Below are 22977 nucleotides of genomic sequence, written 5' to 3'. Positions count from 1 at the left end.
TTATAAAATATCTCCACATGGCCATATGGATGTAAACCTCCCCTTTCCCAAAATGAGCTTGTAACCCAACAATTCCATCAGGGGCTTTTTCCAGTGGTCTATATAGTCACAGAGCGAGAGAGGATTATTTTTAACAGAGCCTCGTGTTTGTCTTACGCAGAGACTGGCCAATCTCACAGCGCATGGACTCGCACAAATATAAAGTAACCCACGAAGGGAACCACGCTATCATAACTGCAGACATTGAACTCTCACTTGATTAGAGTGCACACGCTCGCCGTTGCTGTAACGTGACAGCATCGGAGGAGATAAGACAGCACACGCTAAGGTTTGGGATCTAACGTCGGCCATTAGCCTCCCCCGATACAGCGAGAGGCTTTAAGTGGCGTTAGGATGGAGAAGGGCCCGCGTGTGTGCGTGCGTGCGTGCGCGTGGGGGGCGGAGGTCAGGTGCCTGGTTGCGCGTCTGCTTATTATCTGCCTTGTCGCCGCCGCGATGACATCATGGCGCGCGAGCGCCAAAACGACGGAAAGAATGCCGCTTGTCTCCTTTGCTAGCGGAGGGGGTGAGCGATAGAGCGAGTGATGGAGATTCGGTGAAGGTGAAAGTGATGAGGAAAAAAATTGGGGTGTGTTGTACAGAGATAGAGAGAGAGAGGCCCACCATGAAGACATCTGGAATAAATATTGTTTTTATCACCTTGGTTTATAAGCGTTGTGAGCAGGCGGGTAAATTTCAGATTTAGTTGAAAATGAGATATCCTGTTGTGTGTTGAGAGTGTTGTTGCAAATAGCAACATGAGTTTTGAGATTTTAGCATTAGAGGGTCAAAGACGGTGCATCGGGAAAATATTCACAGCCTTTTTCCACATTTTACATAACGACCTCATCCTAAAATAGAATCAATTATTTTTGCCTGGTTTCCCTCTAAACATGACGCCTGGCATTCACGTCAAAACGTTTTTGTGGTGGAGTGCTGCAGAAATGGTTGTCCTTCTAGATGGTTCTCGTCTCTTCAGTGTAGAGCTGTCACTATTGAATATTTTAATTACTAATCGAATAATCGGAATATTTTTTTATTATATCGATTAATCGAATAATCTGCTATGATTCTATTTGCATTTTCATTAAAGTGTAATGAAAACCTTTTTCCCTGGTTACAGTTTTCAACCAATTATTTTTGTTCTTTTAGTGATAAAAAAAACTAAACAACAATTAAGCAATATGACAAAATCATTGTTTTCCAAAGTAAAAGCAGATTTTTGCAAATCTCTTCTTCTGACTAAACACACAAAAAATAAGTCAGTCTGCAGTCAGAAATTTGAGCCTGAAATCAGAAGAGTTGGACAATCTTGTTTGAAAAAAAATTGTTTCTAAACGATGACTTGATTATTAAGATACAAGGCGATTAATTCGATAATCGGTTTGTTGTCGATTAGTCGGTCGAAATCAATAACTAGTAGACTTTGCAAACTGCTCCAACGAATTCAAGAGCCATTCCCATTCATTCACATTTAATAATTTCATAAAGCAAACTAATCATCAGGAGGATTGATCCATCAATCGTGGCTTAAGCGTGTCCAGCTCCTGTCTAGCTAATGAGCGCCGCAGCACAGATGCATGATGGGACACTGACAGCGCGGTCAGTGAGGTTGACCGAAGAATCCGCGGGCCCTCACCCAGGCGAAACGTGTAATCTGTCTTCATTTAGACACTCTCATCGCCGCATTCCGTCGCTGCCGCAGCGACGCACGCACAAGCGCGTGTTCCAAATCGAAACAAAAAAAATAAAAATATTGGAAGGGATAAACGCATGACTTTGCAGCAAAAGGGGAGTCGTGGGCGGATTCGTATAATTGCACGTCTGCCCTTTGAGGCTTTTGTCTTTATACATACAAATCGGTATGATTTATGTCGCGGGGGTCACAAATGAAAAAGGAAACCGAGCTTTGTGATCACCAAACCGAAGCTTTGTTTGCTTCTCTTGTTGACAGCACATGTTTTGGTTGTTGACAGTTGACGCTAACGGCCCTTTCTATTTATGCTATGTATGATTTATAAGTTTGGGCACAAAAAACATCCCCTGACTTTGCACTTTTTGAATCTTAGGCACAAACATTGGTCAAATCCAATTTGGCTGACCTCCTTCAATGAGTTCCTCCTTCCTTACGACCCCTCGAGATGTTCTTAACCTCCGTGTTTTTGTGTGCAGACAAGAGGCGCTGCTAGCTGCTATTAGCGAGAAGGACGCCAACATCGCCCTGCTGGAGCTCTCCTCATCCAAGAAGAAGAAAACCCAAGAAGAAGTGGCCGCCCTAAAAAGGGAGAAGGACGGGTTGGTTCATGAGCTCAAACAGCAGGTAGGCACGCTTCCGACCACTGAGGGTAAATTTAGGACTAAACAAATCTCACGACACTTTCATACCAGCCGGTGTTGATTTATCGTCACGCCTCCCCGAGAATACGCCCCCGTCACTCTGCCCGGTGGATGTTTACAAAGTTAAACACACACAGGCAATAAAACGAGGGAATAAACATGACAAAAAGCCTTTGTGGCTTCTCGTACACACAAATACAGAGAATTTGGATCCTCCAGGGATCGAGTGGATTAACTAGAGGAGGAAGCGACTAGGCTACCTTTCAATCAGTATTTGCTGGGCAAAAATATAATGCAGGTTAGTTAGTTAGTCAGGCCTTTTCATTCCTTTGGGAACATAGGCCATCGATGAAGAGTTTCCACCCTCGTCTGTCTTGTGCCATTTTCTGTTTCTGCGACAGTCCCATCTTCTTGACGTCCAGCTCTGTGCTCCTTCTCCAGTTGTTTTTGGGTCTCCCTCTGCTTCTTTTGCCTTGTGGGTTCCATGTTAACGCCTGTTTGGTTATAGCCATGTTGGTTTTTCTCGAGGGTATGTCCTATCCAGCTCCACTTTGTCCTCAAAAGCTGTATCTCTATTGTTTCTTGTTTGGTGCGGTCCCATAGGCTGGTGTTGCTGATGCGGTTGGGCCAGAAGATCCTGAGGATGCTTAGGCAATGGTTTGTGAAGGTTTGCAGTTTAGCCGTGATGTGTTTTGTGGTCCTCTATGTTTCTGATCCATATAGCAGCACTGTTTTGATGTTGGAGTTGAAGATTTTGAGTTTAGTATTGAGTGAAATGGTTTTGGTTTTCTAGATCTTATCTAATATGTTGAATGTTGTTTACTCGCGTTACTTTGATTTTTGCTCCGTTTATTTTCAGTCCCAGACCTACTGCTGTTCTTTCGAGTACCGTATTTTCCGGACTATAAGGCGCACCGGACTATATGGCGCACCTTCAATGAATGGCCCATTTTAAAACTTTGTCCTTATATAAGGCCGGACTATAAAGCGCACCATTAATGCATCATGTCAGATTTTTAATCCAAATTAAATTATTCTCCATTTTATCTTTTTTATTTCAACTTCAGATGCAACAAATCACAAAATAATGAGCCATAGTCTTTTTGATTCATGATTCATAGTCTTCAGCGGGCCACTTATGATTGATTTCATGACATAATGCTTCGGGCCAGTTTAAATTTAGGAATTTGGTCCATATATAAGGCGCACCGGACTATAAGGCGCACTGTCGGCTTTTGAGAAAATTTTAGGTTTTTAGGTGCACCTTATAGTCCGGAAAATACGGTAGTTGAGTTTTCTCCTGTATCTGTTGGCGGCTGTGTGAGAGTAGAGCAATATTGTCAACAAAGTCCAGGTCTTCTAGTTGTTCTGTCAAAGTCCATCGGATGCCTGTCTTTTTTTTGTGGGTAGTTTGTTTCATGATCCAGTTAATGCATAGGAGGAATAGAGAGGGGGAAAGACCAACCGACCAACATAGCAGAATGCAGGAATTGACTTAAAAAAATGTACTTGAAAATTTTGAGTTTATCAGAGAGCTACCTGGTCCTATGTCCCTTTTCGAGTCTTTATGACCCGACAGGCTCTTTGAGTTGGCGATACAGAGACTCAACTGTCTTTCTTCAAATGTGTGCGCTGTGAAGGGTGTGAGCATTTTTTTCCCCTCCTGGTCCGTCTCGCTGCCTGTCTTTCCCTCTGTGGTATCATAATTTTCGGTCCCTCAATGATGGATCACAGCTGAGACTTCCTCAGTATTCCCGTCTGTGTATGTTTGTGTGAGCGCCGGTCGGCGGAGCGGAGGCTGGCAGCGTATTTTTAGCTCCCACCTATTCACTCTGTCCCTCCCTTGTGTGTGTGTGAGGTTGTGTGTGTAACTGTCACACACGGATAAAGCGCCTGGACAGTTGTAAAACAGGACAAGTGAGTAAAGTAAAATCAATGAAGCCAAAAGAGAAGTTTGCATCACTCTACTGCAGGATATGCACCAAATAATGGACCATTTATTTGAGCTGTCAAAATTGATCGTTTAAGCGGCAAGTAATCGATTATCAAATTAATCGGCATCGTGTAGAGCCATTCTGTCAAAATTAGTCGATTAATCGACAAATAATTGATTATCAAATTAATCAACATCTATTTTAATAATCGAGTAATTGTGTAGAGCCATTTTTCTTACCTCAGAATGGTCCAAATCCTCCAACGGTAGCGTCTCAATAGTAATGATTCATTATTTTATATTTTTAATCATTCATGATAATAAACGTCTGCTTTTACTTTGGAAAACAATAACCGCACTTGTAACTAAATCATTTTGGCGAGTATATTGAACCCTCATGTGTGATATTATTAATTTGGTTATTGAGTTGTTTTTATCACTAAACAATACATAGTAATTATCAACAATAAATGGGAGGAAATTACTTTGTATTACACTTTCATGCATCCGATTATTCGATTAATGGATGGAATAGTCAATAGGATGATGGATTTCTAAAAATATTCCACCGTGGCAGTGCATAAAGCAATGATCATCATTTTTCCAAGCAATATGTAGCGAGCTGATAAGGGTTTCTGGTCTTGTTGCGAAAGATTAAAAAAGTTAAATCTCTGCAAAAGAAGACATTGTGGTTATCATCATAAACCCAGGCCACATTTTACAGCGCAAGAAACACATGTGGTTGAGATTTGCAGCTTGTGCATGGCCTTCATGGTCGTTCCGCACCTTTGTGGTCAAGGCCGGGCTGCGATATTGTTACATTATCCGTGTTATTTGCATGGGAAATGTCTAAAAGATGATGATTTGTTGTCTTTCAAAAAAGAATATTTGTCTTCAATTGACTGTTTGCATCCTTGGTGACCTCTCGTCTTGCTAACCAAAGCGGAAAAATAGCGCTGTAATCAATTTTATTATCGTACGCGGTGACGACGCCAATCACAATGACGCATTTTCTCACAATGCCAAGCAGAAATTGAGGTTAAGCTTTTTTTTTTTTTCCTCATCTTATCTAAGCATGACTCAGCATTTTTGATAATTGTGTAGATTATCAAGCGGGCGATGATACAATAATCAAATCTGTGATTCCCTCCCCGGAGCTTTTTTGTACCTTGTACCAGAATCATGACTCCGCATTTTTTCCCTTACCTCGCTTCATTTGTTTCCCTCCGTTGTCATGGGCGGTAGGAGAAAGAGAAACAGGAGATTGTAGGAATGAAATAATGGCGTGATGATTAGATTTTGTTTGAATGAGCGGGAGAGCTGAGGTCAGCTTTGCTGCTAATTAAAAAGAAGCTGGAGATATAAGGGGGGGAGGGGCTTGATCATTTCATTGCTCCCTTATCTTTTATTGTATGGCGTCACATGTATATTTCTTCTTCTTTGATTGAGTCTGCAGCCCTGACATTTAAATGGAGAGAATAAGATGAAGAAATGAAGCAGGATTAACGACGGCCAGTGAATTAGTCACAGATAGAAAATAAAATGTGAAATGACGTAGAAATGCGATAGTTGGATGCCGGGCTGTTCAACTAGAACTGCAAAGCGCTCGTGCCAGTCATGTGACCCGGCGAGAGCTCGAGATTCTTAAAACACGAGGTCACGGGGGTCAAACAACACGTTGGCTGCTACTTTGTTGTCGATCGGAAGAATAATTGTGCATTCACACAAGGAGAAGCGCCGTTCAATCTTTAATGCGGGCCATTCATTATTAACGCAGTCACTGCAGTAGACGTTTTTCAAGAGGTCGTTTTTTTTTTTTTAATGGGTTGGCGCCGAAGAGGGACTCGCTTATCTACCGGTAGATTTTTGTCGAAGGCGGCGTTGCGTCGCTTTGGATTTGAGATCGGCGTGGATTTTGGTTAGTCGGAAAAATGATTATGTCATTCAAAGAGTTGATGAAGAGTAGGCATGTTTGATACCGATACTGAGTACCGATACTAGTATTGGTATATAAAATTTCACACAATGACAAAAATTTCCAAAGAATTTTCTTTCCAACGCAGATAATAATCCATCATATTTCCAGATCGTGTGCTTCTGTTGTGGGTTTTAAAATATTATATTCCAAACGCCCAGTCGGCAATATGGGAAACTCTGCGAATGAGATAATTTATTCCCATACTCATACATACCAGCGACGTGTATTTCCATGTAGTTCCTGTTGCCTCCCTTCCTCCCTCACTCCAAGGTCCGCTGGATTTACAACTATAATTTAGGAAACAGAGCAGCAGAGGCCAAGGGATTGGGATTGGGGTCGGAGGGGGGGCTGAAAAAGGATACGGGGCAGCGGAGGGTCGCTCCGGGAGTGGATGTGATGAGAGGAACGCAGGAAAGAAGAGAGGAAGTGGAAAAGACAGTGACTCTTAAAGCTTTCCGAACTGCCGTATCACTTTGAAAAGGTCGTATTTAACGTTTTGTGTGGGTGTGTGTGTGTCCAGACTCAAAACAGGATGAAGCTGATGGCGGATAACTACGAGGACGACCATTCGAAGGTGGCGTCTCCCAACTCGGAGCTGCCTAATAACCACAAGCCCTCCCCGGATCAGGTGACTCATTTATTTAATACGCTAGCGTCTGGTTGCTAGCTACTTTAAGCTAACCGCCTTCGCTGCTCTTTCTGGACTCACGCTGCCTCAGGACGATGAGGAGGGCATTTGGGCCTAGCTGGTCCTACGCGTCCTCCTCTTTTGTCTTTCTCTCACCGTTTTGTACAGAAGGGTGAGCATTTTCTACGCCGGTGTCCGGTCGTCATTGTGGCGTTGCTCATCTGTCGCTTTTTGTTTCCTAGCATGCCATTGAATGCATTTTTTTTTTTTTTGCCCCGTTTATGAATTGTGCTCCATTTATATTTCTTTTCAATTCATTTGTTTATCATCTGTTCAGTTTTGAATCATCCCATGAAGCTATCATCAATTCACTTTCAATGTCAATATGTGTCTAAATGCTAAGTATCGGCGCCGATAATCGGCCCGGCCAATAATCAGAGGTTACCTTACGACACAGTTTCTGCACAACATATTTTTTATGAATTACCGTTTTTTTCCATGTATAATGCGCAAAATGTAACTAATTTATTGTCCTAAAATCTGGGGTGCGCATTATACATGGGTACAAAAAAAACCTTTTTTTTTTTTTTAAATCCTGATATGATACGGAGGCCGCCATTACAGATGCGCTTTCTTCTCTGCTGTTCACTTCAAACCCGCTCCATACGAACACAATGCTCTCGTATCAGACGCTTGCTCGATCACCTGCTCGTTTGCTGTCACAAATCCGAAACATTTCTTCGCTATCGAGTTTGCCAGCGCATGCGCAGTGATACCGACCGGCAGAATAACATCCAGTTGTTCCCAAAGATTATCTTTTTTCTGAAATAATTTTACGTTTACGGACTTAAGTAGGAGTCAAAATTTGGGTGCGTATTATACATGGGTACAGGCTTTTTTCCAGCGTCAACATGCCATTTTTAGGGTGCGTATTATACATGGGGGCGCATTATACATGGAATAAAACGGTACTTCAGTGTGGAAAATGTGTTTTTGAGGTTTATGGTGATTTAGTATCGTGCATAGAGTATCGGAGAATTCTTACCGCGTTGTTGCTATTAATTAGCTCCCCCAATGCAGAAAGAAGGAGGAGGCCACGCCCCATCTCTTCCGTACAGTTGCTGCACACGCACTCTGCGGGTAATTTGCCATAGCACATTACATCTAAACACGAGTGCCTGTGTTGGCGTCCGTATGCCGGTAGCATATTTGTCGAGGAGATTTTTTTATGGCTTTTTGCATTTTTAATGGTCCTTGCTAGTACTTGATGCGTCGCTGAAGAAAGACAAGCTTGTAAATGTAAGACTTGATGTGCTTTTTTTTTTTTTTCCCAACTAAATAACTGCCATCTGAGCTCAATAGTTTTAATCCTCGCTAATGTAGTTCAAAACATGTCTTTGTAGTTTTCTGTGTGCGTAGAGTTGAAACAAACAAACACATTTTATTTATTTTGTTACCATAAATAATAAAAAGTCAATAAATGTGACCCAAGGTCTTCGTATCCAGGCGGAATGTTTCTCTTTGGAGTTGACTGACGACGTGGTCGGGGTGGCAGTAGGCCTTCGTGGGAGGCTAATAAAAAGCAACACACACACACGCTTCTGACACCCGCACACGGCGGCGTGGAATTATTTCTCTTCGGAGATGCTTTCATAGCGTGGTAATGCGCTCGTTTGATAGCGCGGCGGGCTCGTTAAACCGCCGCTGTTTGTAATAGCAAGCGGTGTAATACAAGCAAAACACTTGTACTGTATAGACATATATCCTATAGCGTTGAATAAAAACAAAACATTTCCACAAAATGAGCACCTGCGTTAAAACATAGACTCGATAATGTCCAATTTCCTCCGGTTCTTTCTGTCTGTTTCTCATTTGTTAGGAATGATTTGATCCGCTGCGGACCTGGAAAGTGTCAACAGACATTTTTAAAGCTTTTTTTTTTTCTTTTTTTTAGCAACAAAGTGTGAGAACAGCTGTTGCGCATAAGAAGAGATTCAGTTATATGACAAACTTTTAGCTACGGTCACGCCCGGCTTGTTCTTTCTCGCTCCCTTTGAGGGGAAACATGCAGCCTTTATTTCCTAATGGACTTTAATTGGCTTTAGAGGTGCCATTCATTGCCTTTATAATGACGCTGACAATTGTATTTTCTTTCTCTGCATGCTTCATTATGCACCTACCCAAATTGTACACGGGGTGAAGGGAGCTTACGAACCAAAAATCCCGCTTGAGCCGTAGCGCGCATGCATCCGGTGTCAGTCGCTAATGAATACGTAGACGCGGAATAGGAAGTGACGGCAACTTTGATTTCCCGTCAGCTTCCATTTGGAGATGCGGAAATAAGATTCCCTGTTTCTTGAGAAAAAAAAAAAATCAAGCACGTATCGTATTATACAGTGTGTCGATTTACTCGGTGATAAATAGTAGTGGATATTTTTTTAAGGGCTTTAGTTTTAAAGTTGCTGAATGGAGTTTTATTTGGCCTTACATTACAATTTGAATGTAATAAATGTGACTTTTAGTGGATGTCGCTTCAAAAGGTGAACTGGTGAGTGACGTGGGTGCCAGCGAACGAATATGCTAACCGTTGTGAGCTCGGGTTAGCGGTTGTGAGCTAGCTAAGCATTAGTCAATCCGCATGAATGAGCTAATTAGAATAATTATTATTTTGTTGCCGCTTGTTCCGGCGGGAAATCAAAGTTTTAACATTTGGACTGTCTTTCACGCACATTTTTTCCCCCTGGCTCATTACCACGGTGCTAACTTCTTTATATACAAAATTGTTTGGGATTTTCCAGCAAAAATGGTTTGAATTTCAATTGAATCGTTCACATTATTCAATTAATTGTTGCCCGCCCAGCCATGACCACAACTGAGAAATCTTAAACCTTTTATAGGACACAATAACGCAAGCTCAAGGATGTGAGTTGTACTTTTGCTTTTACTGATACTTTTTATATCTGTAAAACTGTCTTGTAAATGTTTTACTCTGATAGGTAGACACTGCAAGAAGAAGTGAACGATTTGGACATAATCGGGATTATTTTCCCCTCAATTTTACGATGTTCGATTCTTTTGCCAAAGTTCTCTTTATTTATTAAACAAGCAATAAATTCATTTGGTAATACAAGAAACAATATTAGAATTGTATTCAACTCCATTGTGATGCCGATTTAAATTGGATTAATCGTTTGTCTTTCCTCAGATTCTCTCTCCTCTCCTGGATCTGGACCAGAACCGCAGCAAGTTGAAACTGTACATCAGTCACCTGACCTCGCTGTGTCAGGAACGAGACCCCGTCATATTGCAAGACTTCGCCCCGCCGCCCGCCTATCACCGCGCCGACTCCGCCGACTCCTGGCGCGCTAAACTGCACGGCATGACGCAAGAACAGGTGGGAGATCGAAATCACGCGCGGAAAGTACCAAAAGATCACTTAACGTCCATTTCCATTCCGTGACACTTTAAATACGTCTTCAAATGTCGTAAAGTGCTCGTTTGTACATTCGTTAGCGACTCCGCGCAAGACAGATTTATATTTTGAGTGCATTTTCGCCAATGATTTCATTTTGTGAGCGCAGAAATACACTTAGTAGACGGATAGTAAAATTCACAACTCACATTCACGAGCTCATTTGAGTAGTTTAAAGTGAACCCAAGAACCACATGCTGCTTTTAAAAAAATGTATATTACTGCACTGTAAAATCCTTGCTGCAAATACCATCTGTGTATGTGTGTGGGCGAGCGAAGGGCACACCCTGGCATGCTCTCGGCGCCGCCTTTGACTTTATTGAAGAGATTTATTCCGCCGGGTCACCTGGCGACAAGCGGCTGGCTACGGAACAATCCCGCGTTCACATCGTTTCATTTAGCGCGGGGTGAGTGGTTTTTTTTTTTTCGTTTTTCAAAAAGATTGTTGGCAGCAGGATGGCGGCATTTATTCGACTGCTGAAAAGTTGTCATCGGGGAGAGGCAGGGGAGAAAATGACATAAAAATGAGGACAGGGAAAGAAATTGTTAACTCACTGTTCACGGTAAGTGCTTGCGTGAATATATTTTGTGGTGGCTTGTGGGCCTCTTCATGCTGAAAACATATCAAGGCGTTACATGATCACTCCATTTTGGATGCATTAAAGCACACGACTCGTTTCCCTACCATCCTTATGAATACACGGTTGTGTCCTCTCGAGTGGCGAGACAAGTCCTGAAGGTGTTTTTCATCTGCAACCAAAAATAGAAGACGTCCCCTATGATCCACTGACTGAAGGTGCAAAAAGAAAAAAACGCCCTTTCAATTAAAATTGTGGGGTTCTGAGAAAGGGCGTTACGTTCTTATTATAGTCAGCTTTCCACTAGTTGGCTGGAGTTAAATATTTAGCTTTGTATTTGTGAAATTTCATCATGCTGGATGGAGAAAGGAGAAAAAATCAAATATAGATTGGTGAGTGATTCTAATCATAATATAAATACCGTATTTTCCGGCCTATAAGGCGCACCGGACTATAAGGCGCACCTTCAATGAATGGCCCATTTTAAAACTTTATCCTTATATAAGGCGCACCGGACTATAAGGCGCACCATTAATGCATCATGTCAGATTTTTAATCCAAATCAAATCATTCTCCATTTTATCTTTTTTATTTCAACTTCAGACAAAACAAATTACTTTATAATCATAAAATAATGATTCATAGTCTTCAGCGGGCCACTTATGATTGATTTCATGACACAATACTTCGGGCCAGTTTGAATTTAGGAATTTGGTCCATATATAAGGCGCACCGGACTATAAGGCGCACTGTTGGTTTTTGAGAGAATTTTAGGTTTTTAGGTGCGCCTTATAGGGCGGAAAATACGGTACTTAATTATGGCAATTTATTTATTTTGTTATTTTTTATAATTTGATCAACTGGAAGCGTGTAAATGTTAATCTGAAGAGGCCTCGGGATACAGCCTTGAGGTACTCCGAATGTAATTTTGGTGCTCTCGGAATTGAAAAGTGATTTATTGAGACAAAATTAGTCCATTTTTTTAAGTAAGATGAAAATTCATGATGAACTGTCCCACTCTCACACCGTTTAAATGACACGCATCATTCACATGAACGTTTCAAGAGTGACATTTATTTTTGATTTTCAACGGTGACCCCAAAAGATTGACTCATGTGGAAGCATCTTTTTCAAACCCAAGAATTTGTTTAGCATCGAGCAAGAAAAAAAAAAATGTCCCACCCGTCTCCGGAATATAACTCATTTCCACACAATAGCCACAGCCATGCGTCAGTCGGCGGCTTTTTCTTTTTTTTTTTTTTTACAAACGTGGCGCCTTTGTAATCACAACGCATTGCGTCGTCAAGGCCGCTTCCCGCTGGCGTTTTGTAGCGTTTACATGCAATTATCGCCAGGCAGCGAACACGCATCCATCCCAAAGAAAATGCGGTCCAAAACTCCAAGCTATTTCTCTGCCAATAATAATAATAATAAGCGTCATGGCTGAGCGGCGTCTCTAATGAGCACAACGGAGACTCCGACCTCCGTTCCTGGCCTAGGTGAAAGTATGCAGGTCGCTTGACTGACCCTATATTGTTGTTGCTGGAAAAACTTAATGAAGTGTTTTATTGTCTTTTATGAATCCCGAGTGCCTCGTCGTCTAATTTTGTCTGTCCCCGGGAAAAAACGTCAAAATTCGGCTCCTCCTATTTACAATCGGACAAGCCGTGGCAATGACGCAAAATAGAAGACAATTACAGAGTGCGCATGTCATTGTCACGCTGCCGTCCAAAAGCAACAAGAACTTCTTTTGCATGCATACTTGTTGGCTTATATATCCTGAAAAGGACAGACAAAAAAAGGTTTTCAAAGGATGTCAAATATAACAAACCAAAATAAAACACCGCAAGTCTGCTGTGCAAAAGCTGCAGCCTTTTTTTTTTTTGGAAAAAAGATAATAAACCTCCAGTTTGCTTGTAGAGGTATTAATTTAACAATATGTTTATTATTGTGGTGGCAGGAAAATCACACTTTTCACTGTCTCGAAGCCACGCCATGTTTGTTTTCTCAACGTCGCGGCCCCCCCGAGCGCAGACTAGCAGACGACAACGTGTTTGTGCACCGAATGTCGCGGTCACCGAATGATGAGCGATAGAAAAACAGGACAGGGCGTCGTCGATGGAACCTTTTTTCAACGTGATAATGCAGGATGGAACATTTGCCGGTTTCCCTCCGATATAAAGACGGCAAACGTTTGTTTATGTCTCCCTTTAATTATTCATGGAATATTACTGTATTTGCCTAATCTCATTTCCTGCTCTCTTGAGTCTCCTTCCGTGGAGATATGATATTAAAACAGCAATTATCACATTAAGTTGAATCACCCTCAACACAAACAAACAAACTGGCTTTGTCTTGAGCTTTTACGGCCAAAAGCAGACCAGCTTTTTTAACCCCCCCACCCTCCCCGAAGGAGCACTTTCTCTACACTTTTATTCCCTTTGTAGCCTGTTAACTGGACTACTGTACACAGACTCAATACACATAGTTATGTGCTTTGTGGGCTTCGCGCAGCTTCGTATAGCTAGGAGCATCAAGACTTTGAATTTGGCATCACATTTTTCCAGCTGAAATTAAAATCTCGCAATCACAAGCAGAAATATAGATATATTAGGGGTGTAAATCGCGGGTTTTGTCACGATACGATATCATATCGATACAAAGAACTACGATACGATATTTGCCGATATCTTAAAGCCTGCTGCGATTCATTCACGATATAGCACGATATAGTGCTCTACGATCGATATATATATATTTTTTTAAATAAAAAATATAGAACAATATCCTGATTTATAACAATTCATACGCAAAATCAACAAGGTACTGCAAACTCTTTATTTAGGAAATCACAAGAGTATTGTAGTATACAAAGTGCTTATTTTAACACTGAACTTTGATGTCGTGTTTTTTCTTTAAATATAAATATAGAAATTTGTGGTCCCTGAATATTTGATCACCGCATGGCAGGATTTACAAACTGCACGTGTCTCGTCCGATGAGCCATCTTTTCTTTGGAATCCAAAGTGCTTCCAAACGAATGACTTGAAGCCTAAAGGGGAGCCAATTTCCTCGTCTTTTTGGACACTAGCCATAGCACCAGCCCAGGAGCCGCGTACTAGTTGTCGACTCCCCTTTCACGTGCCTGCTCTGCTCACAACACAACAACGCCGCGGCGCACTGCTCCCGGAAAGAGGAAGCAAGCAACAATGAACTGGATTTCAAAATAAAGTCGCGTCTAATGTCCGAAGTCAAACACGGCGATATAAATCGATGTTTACGTTTAGCATCGATGCCGATAAATCGTAGAGCATTATATCGATTAATCGATGTGTATCGATGAATCGTTACACCCCTAATATATATATATATATGTTTATATGTTTATATATATATATACACGCACGCACAACTTTTATGTTCCACCTTGTTGACATTCAAGGTCTGCGATATGAGTCAAGGTACACATACACACACACACACACATGCAGAGACACACTTTTCTCACCTCATCCCTACGCTGATAACCGGCGTGTCGGAGCGCATATATATCGCGCGTGTGTGCAGTTGATAATCCATCACGATAATGGAGCTTTAATGGCTGTTGTAAAAATCATCTTCTACAACCTAACACACTCTCACACACATATCTCAGCTCTTTATCTCTGCTTTTCAATGGCGCTTGCTTGCCACTATAGCGCACATACACAGTCACCTTCATTATAATCGGGACACAAAAAGGAAACTTAAGGGTTGATTTTCTTTTAAATGTTCTCAAGGTACATTGTGGGATGAAGTCCATATATACACACACGATAGATGGCCTTTGTTGGACAAGTCACATTACGTCCACGCAATTTCTAGATATCATATTATGAAGTGTCAGGGAGGTCAAGGTTGCGAGAAGCAGAAGGAGATTGGCGACACCTCCGTTCTTTATCTGCGCCCTATCTTATCTTTACGGTTGTGTTTTTTCTGGGGGATTGCAGCTAAAGCCGATGAGAGCTCTTTAAAAATTGGGAAATGTTTTGTTAGTTTATTAGTGCAACACTGCACCATGTGACCAATGGCAATCGTCGCCATTTTGAATTATATTTAGGTCACGTTATATGCAGCAATCCTTTACAATTTCTGTCCAGATACAAGCCGTTGTTTGGTTGGTATTATATTTTTTAAAAATATCATTTAGAGTAGTTGTGACGCTCTTCTTTATTTGTGTCTGTATGATACTGCCCCCAGTGGCCAAGTTGAGCATGCCAATTAATCAATCTACACAAACTGAATTGTGACATTCTGTTTATATTGTGTTGTAATTGTGTGTTTTTAGGTGTAATACCATAGAATAAGACTTTGAACTAAGAATTTAGGGAATATGAAATTATTATAATACAAATTAATTAATTAGTTCATCAGTTAGATTGTATTTTAAAACTGTTTGGTCTTGCTATAAAGTGCCATTTTCCTCATTAAAAAAGGTTTTTGGCAAGGCTGGAACGGATTAATAGAATTCCTATTCATTTTAATGGGGAAGGATCATTTGAAGTGTGGTTCCAGAACAAATTCAACTTCTGTCACCACTGTATTACAAACAAACAAGCAAAAAAGAGTGCAATATATGGACAGGGAATATTTTTTCATGCGATTTTTCATGTCTCATTAACGTCGTCATTACAACCAGATGTTCTACACATGAGTATTAATGTGCCGTTGAGATTGCTGGCTAATAGATGAGAGCGCTGAAAGGAGTTAAGATTTAACCTTTGAAATGTTTGGCAATGTTTAAGCCCTGTTTGCACACTCACGCACACACACATATACACACGCACACGGTGGCTAATGTTAGCTCCTTGAGCAGCACTCGTATTGATACAGATGTATTGGTCGTTAAGGCAGTCAGGTTAGACACGGCGGCCCGAGTTGCTGCCAAAGCAAACAGCACCGGCGCTTTCTCACAGAAATGTTCCACTCGCCACGGGGCAGGCGGAACCTCATTTCTTTTTTTTTTTTTTTTTTTCACGACATCGTCTGATATGCACCATTGTGTGTGTTAAACGTGATCACACGGCTTCCTGTGAGAAAAGATGGACATGGTCCTATAGGATTTAAAAAAAAAAAAAAAGGCCATTGTTTATTCTGGATTTCATTTGTACAGATTTTGTTTTAGTTCATTTATTTATATTTTCATTTCATAGGACAATTGTGATACCTTAGCTAGCTCAATAAGGCTTAAATAAACTACTTAATAGCTGACTTTTCTTTAAATGTTATTTTATTAAATATGGATCAACTGCCAGTGTGGAGTCAAGATTTTCGAGTGTGGAGTCAAGATTTTCGACTGTCATACATTTTAACGTACTTTCAAGCTAAATGCTACAATGTAGCATTTTTTTCTTTTGTTTGCATTTGGACTAGATTATACTATTATGTTAAATAAGTAAACATTGTTTATTAATTCCAAGATCATTATTACAAATATCAAATTCATATTCATATTTGCAGTTGGAGGCGGAGTTGATGCTGTGCGAGCGGGAGGGGGCGGAGCTGCAGGAGTACGCCAACCAAGTGCTGCAACAGATCGCCGACCGCTGCCCCGACATTTTGGAGCAGGTCGTCAACGCCCTGGAGGACAGCAGCTGACACCGTTGTTAATGAGTCGAGCAAAACTTTCCGTCATCATCGTCGTTAAATTACTTCACGTGTTTTTTTTTTTTCATCGGTGTATAAGTGAGTGCACACTGTTCCTCGAGTCCGCCATTTTGCTGCTATCTTTTTCGCCGTTTTCTTCTTCTACGTTTTCCGTCAGCCTTTCGTTGTGCCAGGAACACACGCAATAATCCCTTTACTATCAATTTACGCGGACGATAACACGAGGAGGGAATCGGTCTTGTTTTTCTTTCTGGGCGGGGAGGGAGAGTATATAAATATTTTGCTTTTGCTAATATATATCTATATATAAATGTTAAACACTAATGTTTTAATTCCAGTTGTATGTCCTATGTTGTCACCAGCAGGAAATTTTGCAGGTTTGAATTGTTTACTAAAATAGAATTCTCGAGATTGTGGATGGAAAAGAAGAATTAAAATGAAATAAAATGCGGATCTATCTTTTTTTTTTGTGTGAATTTTTTTAGCCAAATTCACATTTTTGTCAACATTTACTAACGCACCTAATTATGTTTAAGGAAAGTCACTTCAAAGACGAAATGTCCCCAACTCACGAATCCTCCAACATTCCCGCTATCCCGTTATCGGCTCTTTTCGGGTCCGTCGTCTTATCTTGACCCCGCCGACGCTTTATTTTCCTCTCCTCCCACTGTAATGACACGATTCCAGAGCTCGCTCTCCGCTATCTATCGTTTGCAACCGCCTCTTCCTGTTGCACTTAACATTCTTTCCACCTTAGGATGTATAAAAGCCACGTTTACCTGTCCTTCACATATCATTCTGCTTTCTCCATCTACCATCGTAAAAAAATAAAGACAGCTAATGGAAGAAACCTTTGTGTATTCAAACATTACCCAATTTTTAATCTGACTTTTACTCCAATCTAACCCCCTTTGCTTGGTGTTTTTTTTTAATCATTTGAGCTCTTTGACTTCTATATTGAAGTGCAGGCTTCGGGTTCTTGCATATAGTGGTGCATTCAAGGGGGGGGGAAACATCCAGCACGGCCAACGAGGCGCTCCAAAGTAAACCGCTCGTGGGATCTGCACTAAATCACGCACATTAATGGGTCTTATCACAGTAAATAAATATGTCACACAAATATTTAACCTCACATGCATGCAAATGATGATAAATGGGGCCCCTGTTTTATTACTGGGGATTAATTTGGGAGCAGACGCACAGTTATGCTGCTTTTTCATTCAATCCAATACGAGATGGGTATCGGAAAGGAGGGCCTTAAATGCAACAAACGTTACCCGGTGTTGTGAACTCCTGATAAGAATCGATGATATCGGTGATCCCCCTCGCACAGCGATGTCCTTGAGATAATGCGTTCATGGGAGCATTTAGAAGAAGTAAGAGAGGGGAGGAGGTTGAATTAAATGGGAGAAGGACATCGGGAGTACAAATCCAAACAATGGGCTGCTATAATAAGCTGTTAGCCACCGACACTCCAAACATCCAGAAGACTCTTCACGTTCAAACTGAAGACTAGGCTTTGAGCTGTGACCTTGGCTGCAATAGCAATCCTTTGGTATGTCAGGATTGCTGTGCGGTCCCGGATTCAAGGATTCACCTCCCACCATCACAATCTGAGAATTTAGGTCTCTTAAGGAAGGGTTGTGTTCAAGTCCCACTCGTGGTTATCTTCACTGTGAATGAAAAAGAATTTAGATGTTGCCTGATGTATATCTAATAAAATGGCTGGAATTCAAATGTTTTATTAATATGTATTAATGTTTGGGCACAAATTGGCTTTCAAAATTGGAAATTATTTTGTAGAATCATTCAATTCATAAGAACTAACAAAAGTCAGGATGGCCGAGCGGTCTAAGGCGCCAGACTCAAGATTCAGTTCCTTTCGCACTAAAAAAGTGGGATTTCTGGTCTCCTGATGGAGGCGTGGGTTCAAATCCCACTCCTGACAGGCTTCTTTTAGGCTTTCACACTCAGCTACCTGAAATTCTTCATAAGTGTATACTTGTCATGCAAAAATTGCTCTTTGGCTAACTTTTATTTTTGGACACAGAATGGCAGCTGCATTAATGCCGTTTTAATTACAGTACGGTTTTGACACTAAATGGCTGCTAAAGAACAGAACAGCGTTAAATTATCACGTATGTTTCCTATCTTTGAACCAAAACTCGATGGAAATAAAAAATATTGGTCACGGTTGTTTGGTCAGGATTCACTTTCTCATTGCATTCGACATGTCAGGATGGCCGAGCGGTCTAAGGCGCCAGACTCAAGGTTCATCACCTTCCTTCAACCGGAAGCAGGGAATTCTGGTCTCCGAATGGAGGCGTGGGTTCAAATCCCACTCCTGACATCGTTTTTTCAATCTTTCACACTCACGGGAAATTTTATTCTTCCGACACAAATTCTGCTCGTTGGCAAACTTTTATTTTTGGACACAGAATGGCCGCTGCATTCATGTATTTTGAATAACAGTATGGTTTTGACACTGAATGGCTGGTATGTTTCAAAAAGTACAGACGTAAATTATCACGTATATTTCCGATCTATGAACAAAAACGCAATGGAAATAAAAAATTTAAAATACAACAACGGGGTATGGGCTATATCTCATTTGTCCCACATTTATGAACATGTCAGGATGGCCGAGCGGTCTAAGGCGCCAGACTCAAGGTTCAATACCTTCCTTCAGCTGGAAGACGGGAATTCTGGTCTCCGAATGGAGGCGTGGGTTCAAATCCCACTCCTGACACATTTTCTCTCCCTCTCCGAATTTTGTCCACTTTGATGGACACACCTTCTTCACTATAGAAACACCCACTCCGTCCTCTTCCTCCACATTTTGACACATTGCGCGGAGAAGCAGATTCGGCAGTCGGAACCAAAACTTTTGGGGTCACGAGAATTAAAAAAAAAAAAAAAAATCTATCTCGTTCGATTGTTTAGAAAAAGCAACTTCATGCTTTTCTGCTTATTCTACTACTTTTCCTGTGTTGGAGGACTTTTTTTGTTTATTTTTTTTATAATTGAGCTTGTTTGATTAGTGACACCTGTTGATCCTAACTAGCTAGAAATCGTCTTTATGTTGGACTTTATAGGACTTTTCATCAACGGAGACTCATTTTTTTATCACTTCTACCGGTCATAAATGGACAGTGTGACCCGAAAAAAGTGGACTACACGGTGATATCTGTCAAGATAAAGACACTGGGTTTCTGGGTCGCACTTTCAACACTGGACACATTTCTTGGACTTCATCAAAAGGATTCAGATTCATAAGGTAAGAAAAAAAAACTCAATTCATTTATTTGTGATATTTATGTGTATTATTTTTTTATCATGTCACAATGTAATAGTAAGTGTGCTTAGAATATGTTTTATGGCGATGTTAAGTTGCTGTGTAAAGTCCCCCGTTTCTAAGTTTAGTCTATAAGTGGAGAAAAGTGCCTATATGTCAAGTGTGTGACAGTGGTGAAGTGCAATGTGTGTGTTTTTAGCCTCAATGAAGGCTGCCCTCTCACTATGCGGTGCAGCCTGCCTTCTATTTTAGGTCAAAATGATGCACAAATGTTTCTCTCAGAGTGGAAAGATATGTTTTTGTACAACTATGCATCGTTCGGGGATTTCTGTAATGTAAACTTGTGAAAGTATTTAGACACAAACGAGAAGGATTGCTTGTATTTTATGGTGCCCTTTGACCTCCGGGTAGATTATACAAAAAAAAAAAAGGCCTTCTGCATGATCAAGTTCTCATTTAACTTTTAAAAGCGAATTTTAAAAGTGTTCAACAATTGTTAACTCGTGCTTAAGGAGTGTATGAGATTTCTTTTCCTTTGTGTGTGGATCTCAATGACACACGCACACACACTCACACACATAAAGGTGCATGTGAACATCACAAAGTTTCTTTGAATGATGATCCCTGATTGGTTGATGTGCATCCTGGGAATTCATCTCCATTTGGGAATGAGCTTGACCCCTCCGTGTGTGTCAGCATGAGGCAAGACAGGTCCCGTGAGCCTTTGGGAACCAATCACTCAAGGATGTTAACACGCTTAAACTGTGAATGTCGCTATTTCTTTGACAAACGACGAGCTTCAGATGCTGCGGTTGATGTCATCACGGGCATATTTTGGATGAAGTCCTGACCGATGTATGCGTGTGTGTGGTACGTGTGTGTGGATTTTACACGGGCAGTACTATCCACATAATTGTAGACATTGTCTGTATAAAAGGCGCTGGCTGGCGGCCTGCGTTTTTGTCACCGCTGCCACACGACCAATTTAACCTTCTCTAACCTTCAAAGTTGCATTTTAATTGAAGTGGAGCAGTTTAGTCTTTGTGTATTTTCTCATGTCAGCATACTTTGAAGGTGGAGAAATGCAGTAAAAAAAAAAAAAGGCATTTGTGTATGTTTATGAGCAGTGTTTCCATGCGACGTATTCTTTTGGCTTTCATACAAACACAGGTCATTTTATTAGGTACACCTGATGAAATCCAGTACAAGTACATTACCCCCCTCCACCCACCAAAAAAAAAGTTAATGAGGCTTAGCTTTCATTGACCCTCTCAGAACAATTAGCCTTTAGTCAAAATTAATATAACAGTGAGCAAATGTGTTTTTTTTTTGTTTATAAAAGTTAGATGAGAAGAAACACTGACGTCTACTGGTGGCTTCTTGGAACTACAACACCCCCGAAACGTCCCACAGCGAAAAAAAAGCACTTAAATCGTTTAAAAAAAAAAAAAAAGTAGTTCATAAATATATTTAGCACACTCGGTCACAGCTTGGCAGCTGCTGTCTAGTTGTATGAGGGTTAAATACAATAAAAAAAGGGTTGCAAATAGAATAAAAAAATGGTTGCAAATAGGCTTTTGGATGATAGTCTCAAACTTTGCAGTTTGTTGTTGTAGTTAAGGAGTTCACAGACAGATGGCGCTGCATCACTGAAACTTCAGTACAATAGTGGACATAAAGAGCAAGGGGTCAAGTTTGTTATCTAATGTGTGTTATGTGGTGAAAAATGTATATAGCTCTGGAAAAAAAGGTGTACTTGACCATTTTTATTTTATTTTCTGTTTGGGTTAAAATTCAGTGGTAAATTGACTTCTGAGTTCAATTTGTTCTGTGACCACGGTTGCAATTCAAAGCACTCCCAAATTAGCTTTCCCTATTGAAATGAATGGAAATTGTATTAATCTGTTTCAGTACAATCGTATGAAAAATATCAATGTAGTGTACTTCGAAACAAATAACAGAATGTAAACAGTTTGTGTATGATGATTAATGCATTAATTGAATGGGCATTGTGTGTCTTTGGCCACCAGGGGGCAGTATAATATATTAGTAAATAAACACGACGAAATTGATTTGATGAAGAAAGACAAGAGACATCACAAGCAGCAACAATTAATCACGTTTTGCAGAGGATAAAGAATATATGCTAGTGGCTATATTGTCTATGTTGGTAAAGGTTAGCATGATGTCAATGCTAGTTTGTTAGCCTTTTCATGCTATTAGATATCCTAATGTTTAGGTTTATTACACAACGTTTATGATTATTTTGACAAACTTAATAATAATTAATAATTGAATGTATTTTTTCACATTTGGGATTTGGGAGTTATTTTGGATGCCGTTGATAGAAAATAAGCAAAATATTGTTACATTTACTCAAACCACAAAACCAGGCAAACTGGTCTTCATTTTTTCAGAGCTATTTTTTTGGAAATGCATTGCAGGGATATTTTCGCGCAAAATTGAAAACATGTTTTAGTTTTAAGTCTTAACAAGTATGACTCAACAGAAATATGCTCCATTCTGTCACCCAACACACACACACTGCATCCTACCCACCCTCTGTGGGCACCATGCCCAGAGAAAAGCAGCCTTAGCTGGCTGCCCATCCCCAGCAGCCTTTCTCTGCCACAGCAGCAGCAAAGAAGAAAGAAGGAAAGAAAAAAACAGGAGATAAGTGCGCGGATGACAGCCGAGAGGATGAAGAGATAAGAGGATGCGCGCAATACGTGCAACAGAGGAAGAGGGGCGGGTGAAAGAAGGGGGGGGGGTGCATAGGAGAGGCGAGACAAAAGGAGATTAGAAAAATAGATAGATCAATAGATGGAGTGATAGAGCCAACAAAGACCAACGATACAAAGGAGAAGGAGAGAAGGAAAGAAGAAGAACTGGGCAGACTGCCAGAGAGAGAGAGAGAGAGAGGGGGAGAGAGAGAGGTCAGAGCAACGGGACACATCTCTGGAGATTGTGTGTGTGTGTGTGTGCATGTGTGTGTGTGGGGTGGGTTAAAGGGAGGATGAGAGAAGAAGGCAGAGGAGGAGAGCAGCAGAGCACGGAGGCAGGACGACTTC

The 22977-nt window shown here is 40.9% G+C and overlaps 2 protein-coding genes and 3 non-coding genes across 10 annotated transcripts in view; all 5 read left to right on the top strand.

Annotated features, from left to right (window-relative positions):
- Positions 1-17075, top strand: part of LOC133145270 (ELKS/Rab6-interacting/CAST family member 1-like) — a 56231-nt gene extending 39156 nt beyond the window's left edge. For all 5 annotated transcript variants that reach the window (XM_061268569.1, XM_061268567.1, XM_061268566.1 and 2 more), the window contains 4 exons: positions 2212-2359; positions 6808-6915; positions 10121-10309; positions 16465-17075. In XM_061268569.1, the coding sequence (XP_061124553.1) occupies positions 2212-2359; positions 6808-6915; positions 10121-10309; positions 16465-16602 (583 nt within the window). In that variant the 3' untranslated portion in view covers positions 16603-17075. The remainder of the gene's footprint in view (positions 1-2211; positions 2360-6807; positions 6916-10120; positions 10310-16464) is intronic.
- A 1368-nt stretch (positions 17076-18443) lies between these two features.
- trnal-caa (transfer RNA leucine (anticodon CAA)) lies at positions 18444-18559 on the top strand. Its single transcript has 2 exons — positions 18444-18481; positions 18514-18559. It is a non-coding gene; the product is annotated as a tRNA-Leu (tRNA).
- Positions 18560-18844: 285 nt separating this feature from the next.
- On the top strand, positions 18845-18961 carry trnal-caa (transfer RNA leucine (anticodon CAA)). Its single transcript has 2 exons — positions 18845-18882; positions 18916-18961. It is a non-coding gene; the product is annotated as a tRNA-Leu (tRNA).
- A 282-nt stretch (positions 18962-19243) lies between these two features.
- On the top strand, positions 19244-19360 carry trnal-caa (transfer RNA leucine (anticodon CAA)). The gene is made up of 2 exons: positions 19244-19281; positions 19315-19360. It is a non-coding gene; the product is annotated as a tRNA-Leu (tRNA).
- A 25-nt stretch (positions 19361-19385) lies between these two features.
- wnt5b (wingless-type MMTV integration site family, member 5b) overlaps positions 19386-22977 on the top strand; it is a 37396-nt gene continuing 33804 nt past the window's right edge. Inside the window, exon 1 of one of the 2 annotated variants that reach the window (XM_061268571.1) lies at positions 19386-19888. The gene's annotated coding sequence lies outside the window, so the exon portion shown is untranslated. The remainder of the gene's footprint in view (positions 19889-22977) is intronic. The other variant, XM_061268570.1, reaches the window with a different exon arrangement.

The sequence above is a fragment of the Syngnathus typhle genome, linkage group LG21 (assembly GCF_033458585.1).
Source record: "Syngnathus typhle isolate RoL2023-S1 ecotype Sweden linkage group LG21, RoL_Styp_1.0, whole genome shotgun sequence".
Lineage (NCBI taxonomy): Eukaryota > Metazoa > Chordata > Actinopteri > Syngnathiformes > Syngnathidae > Syngnathus > Syngnathus typhle.
The sequence above is the reverse complement of the archived record's forward strand: the minus strand, read 5'-3'. Positions and strand labels throughout refer to the sequence as shown.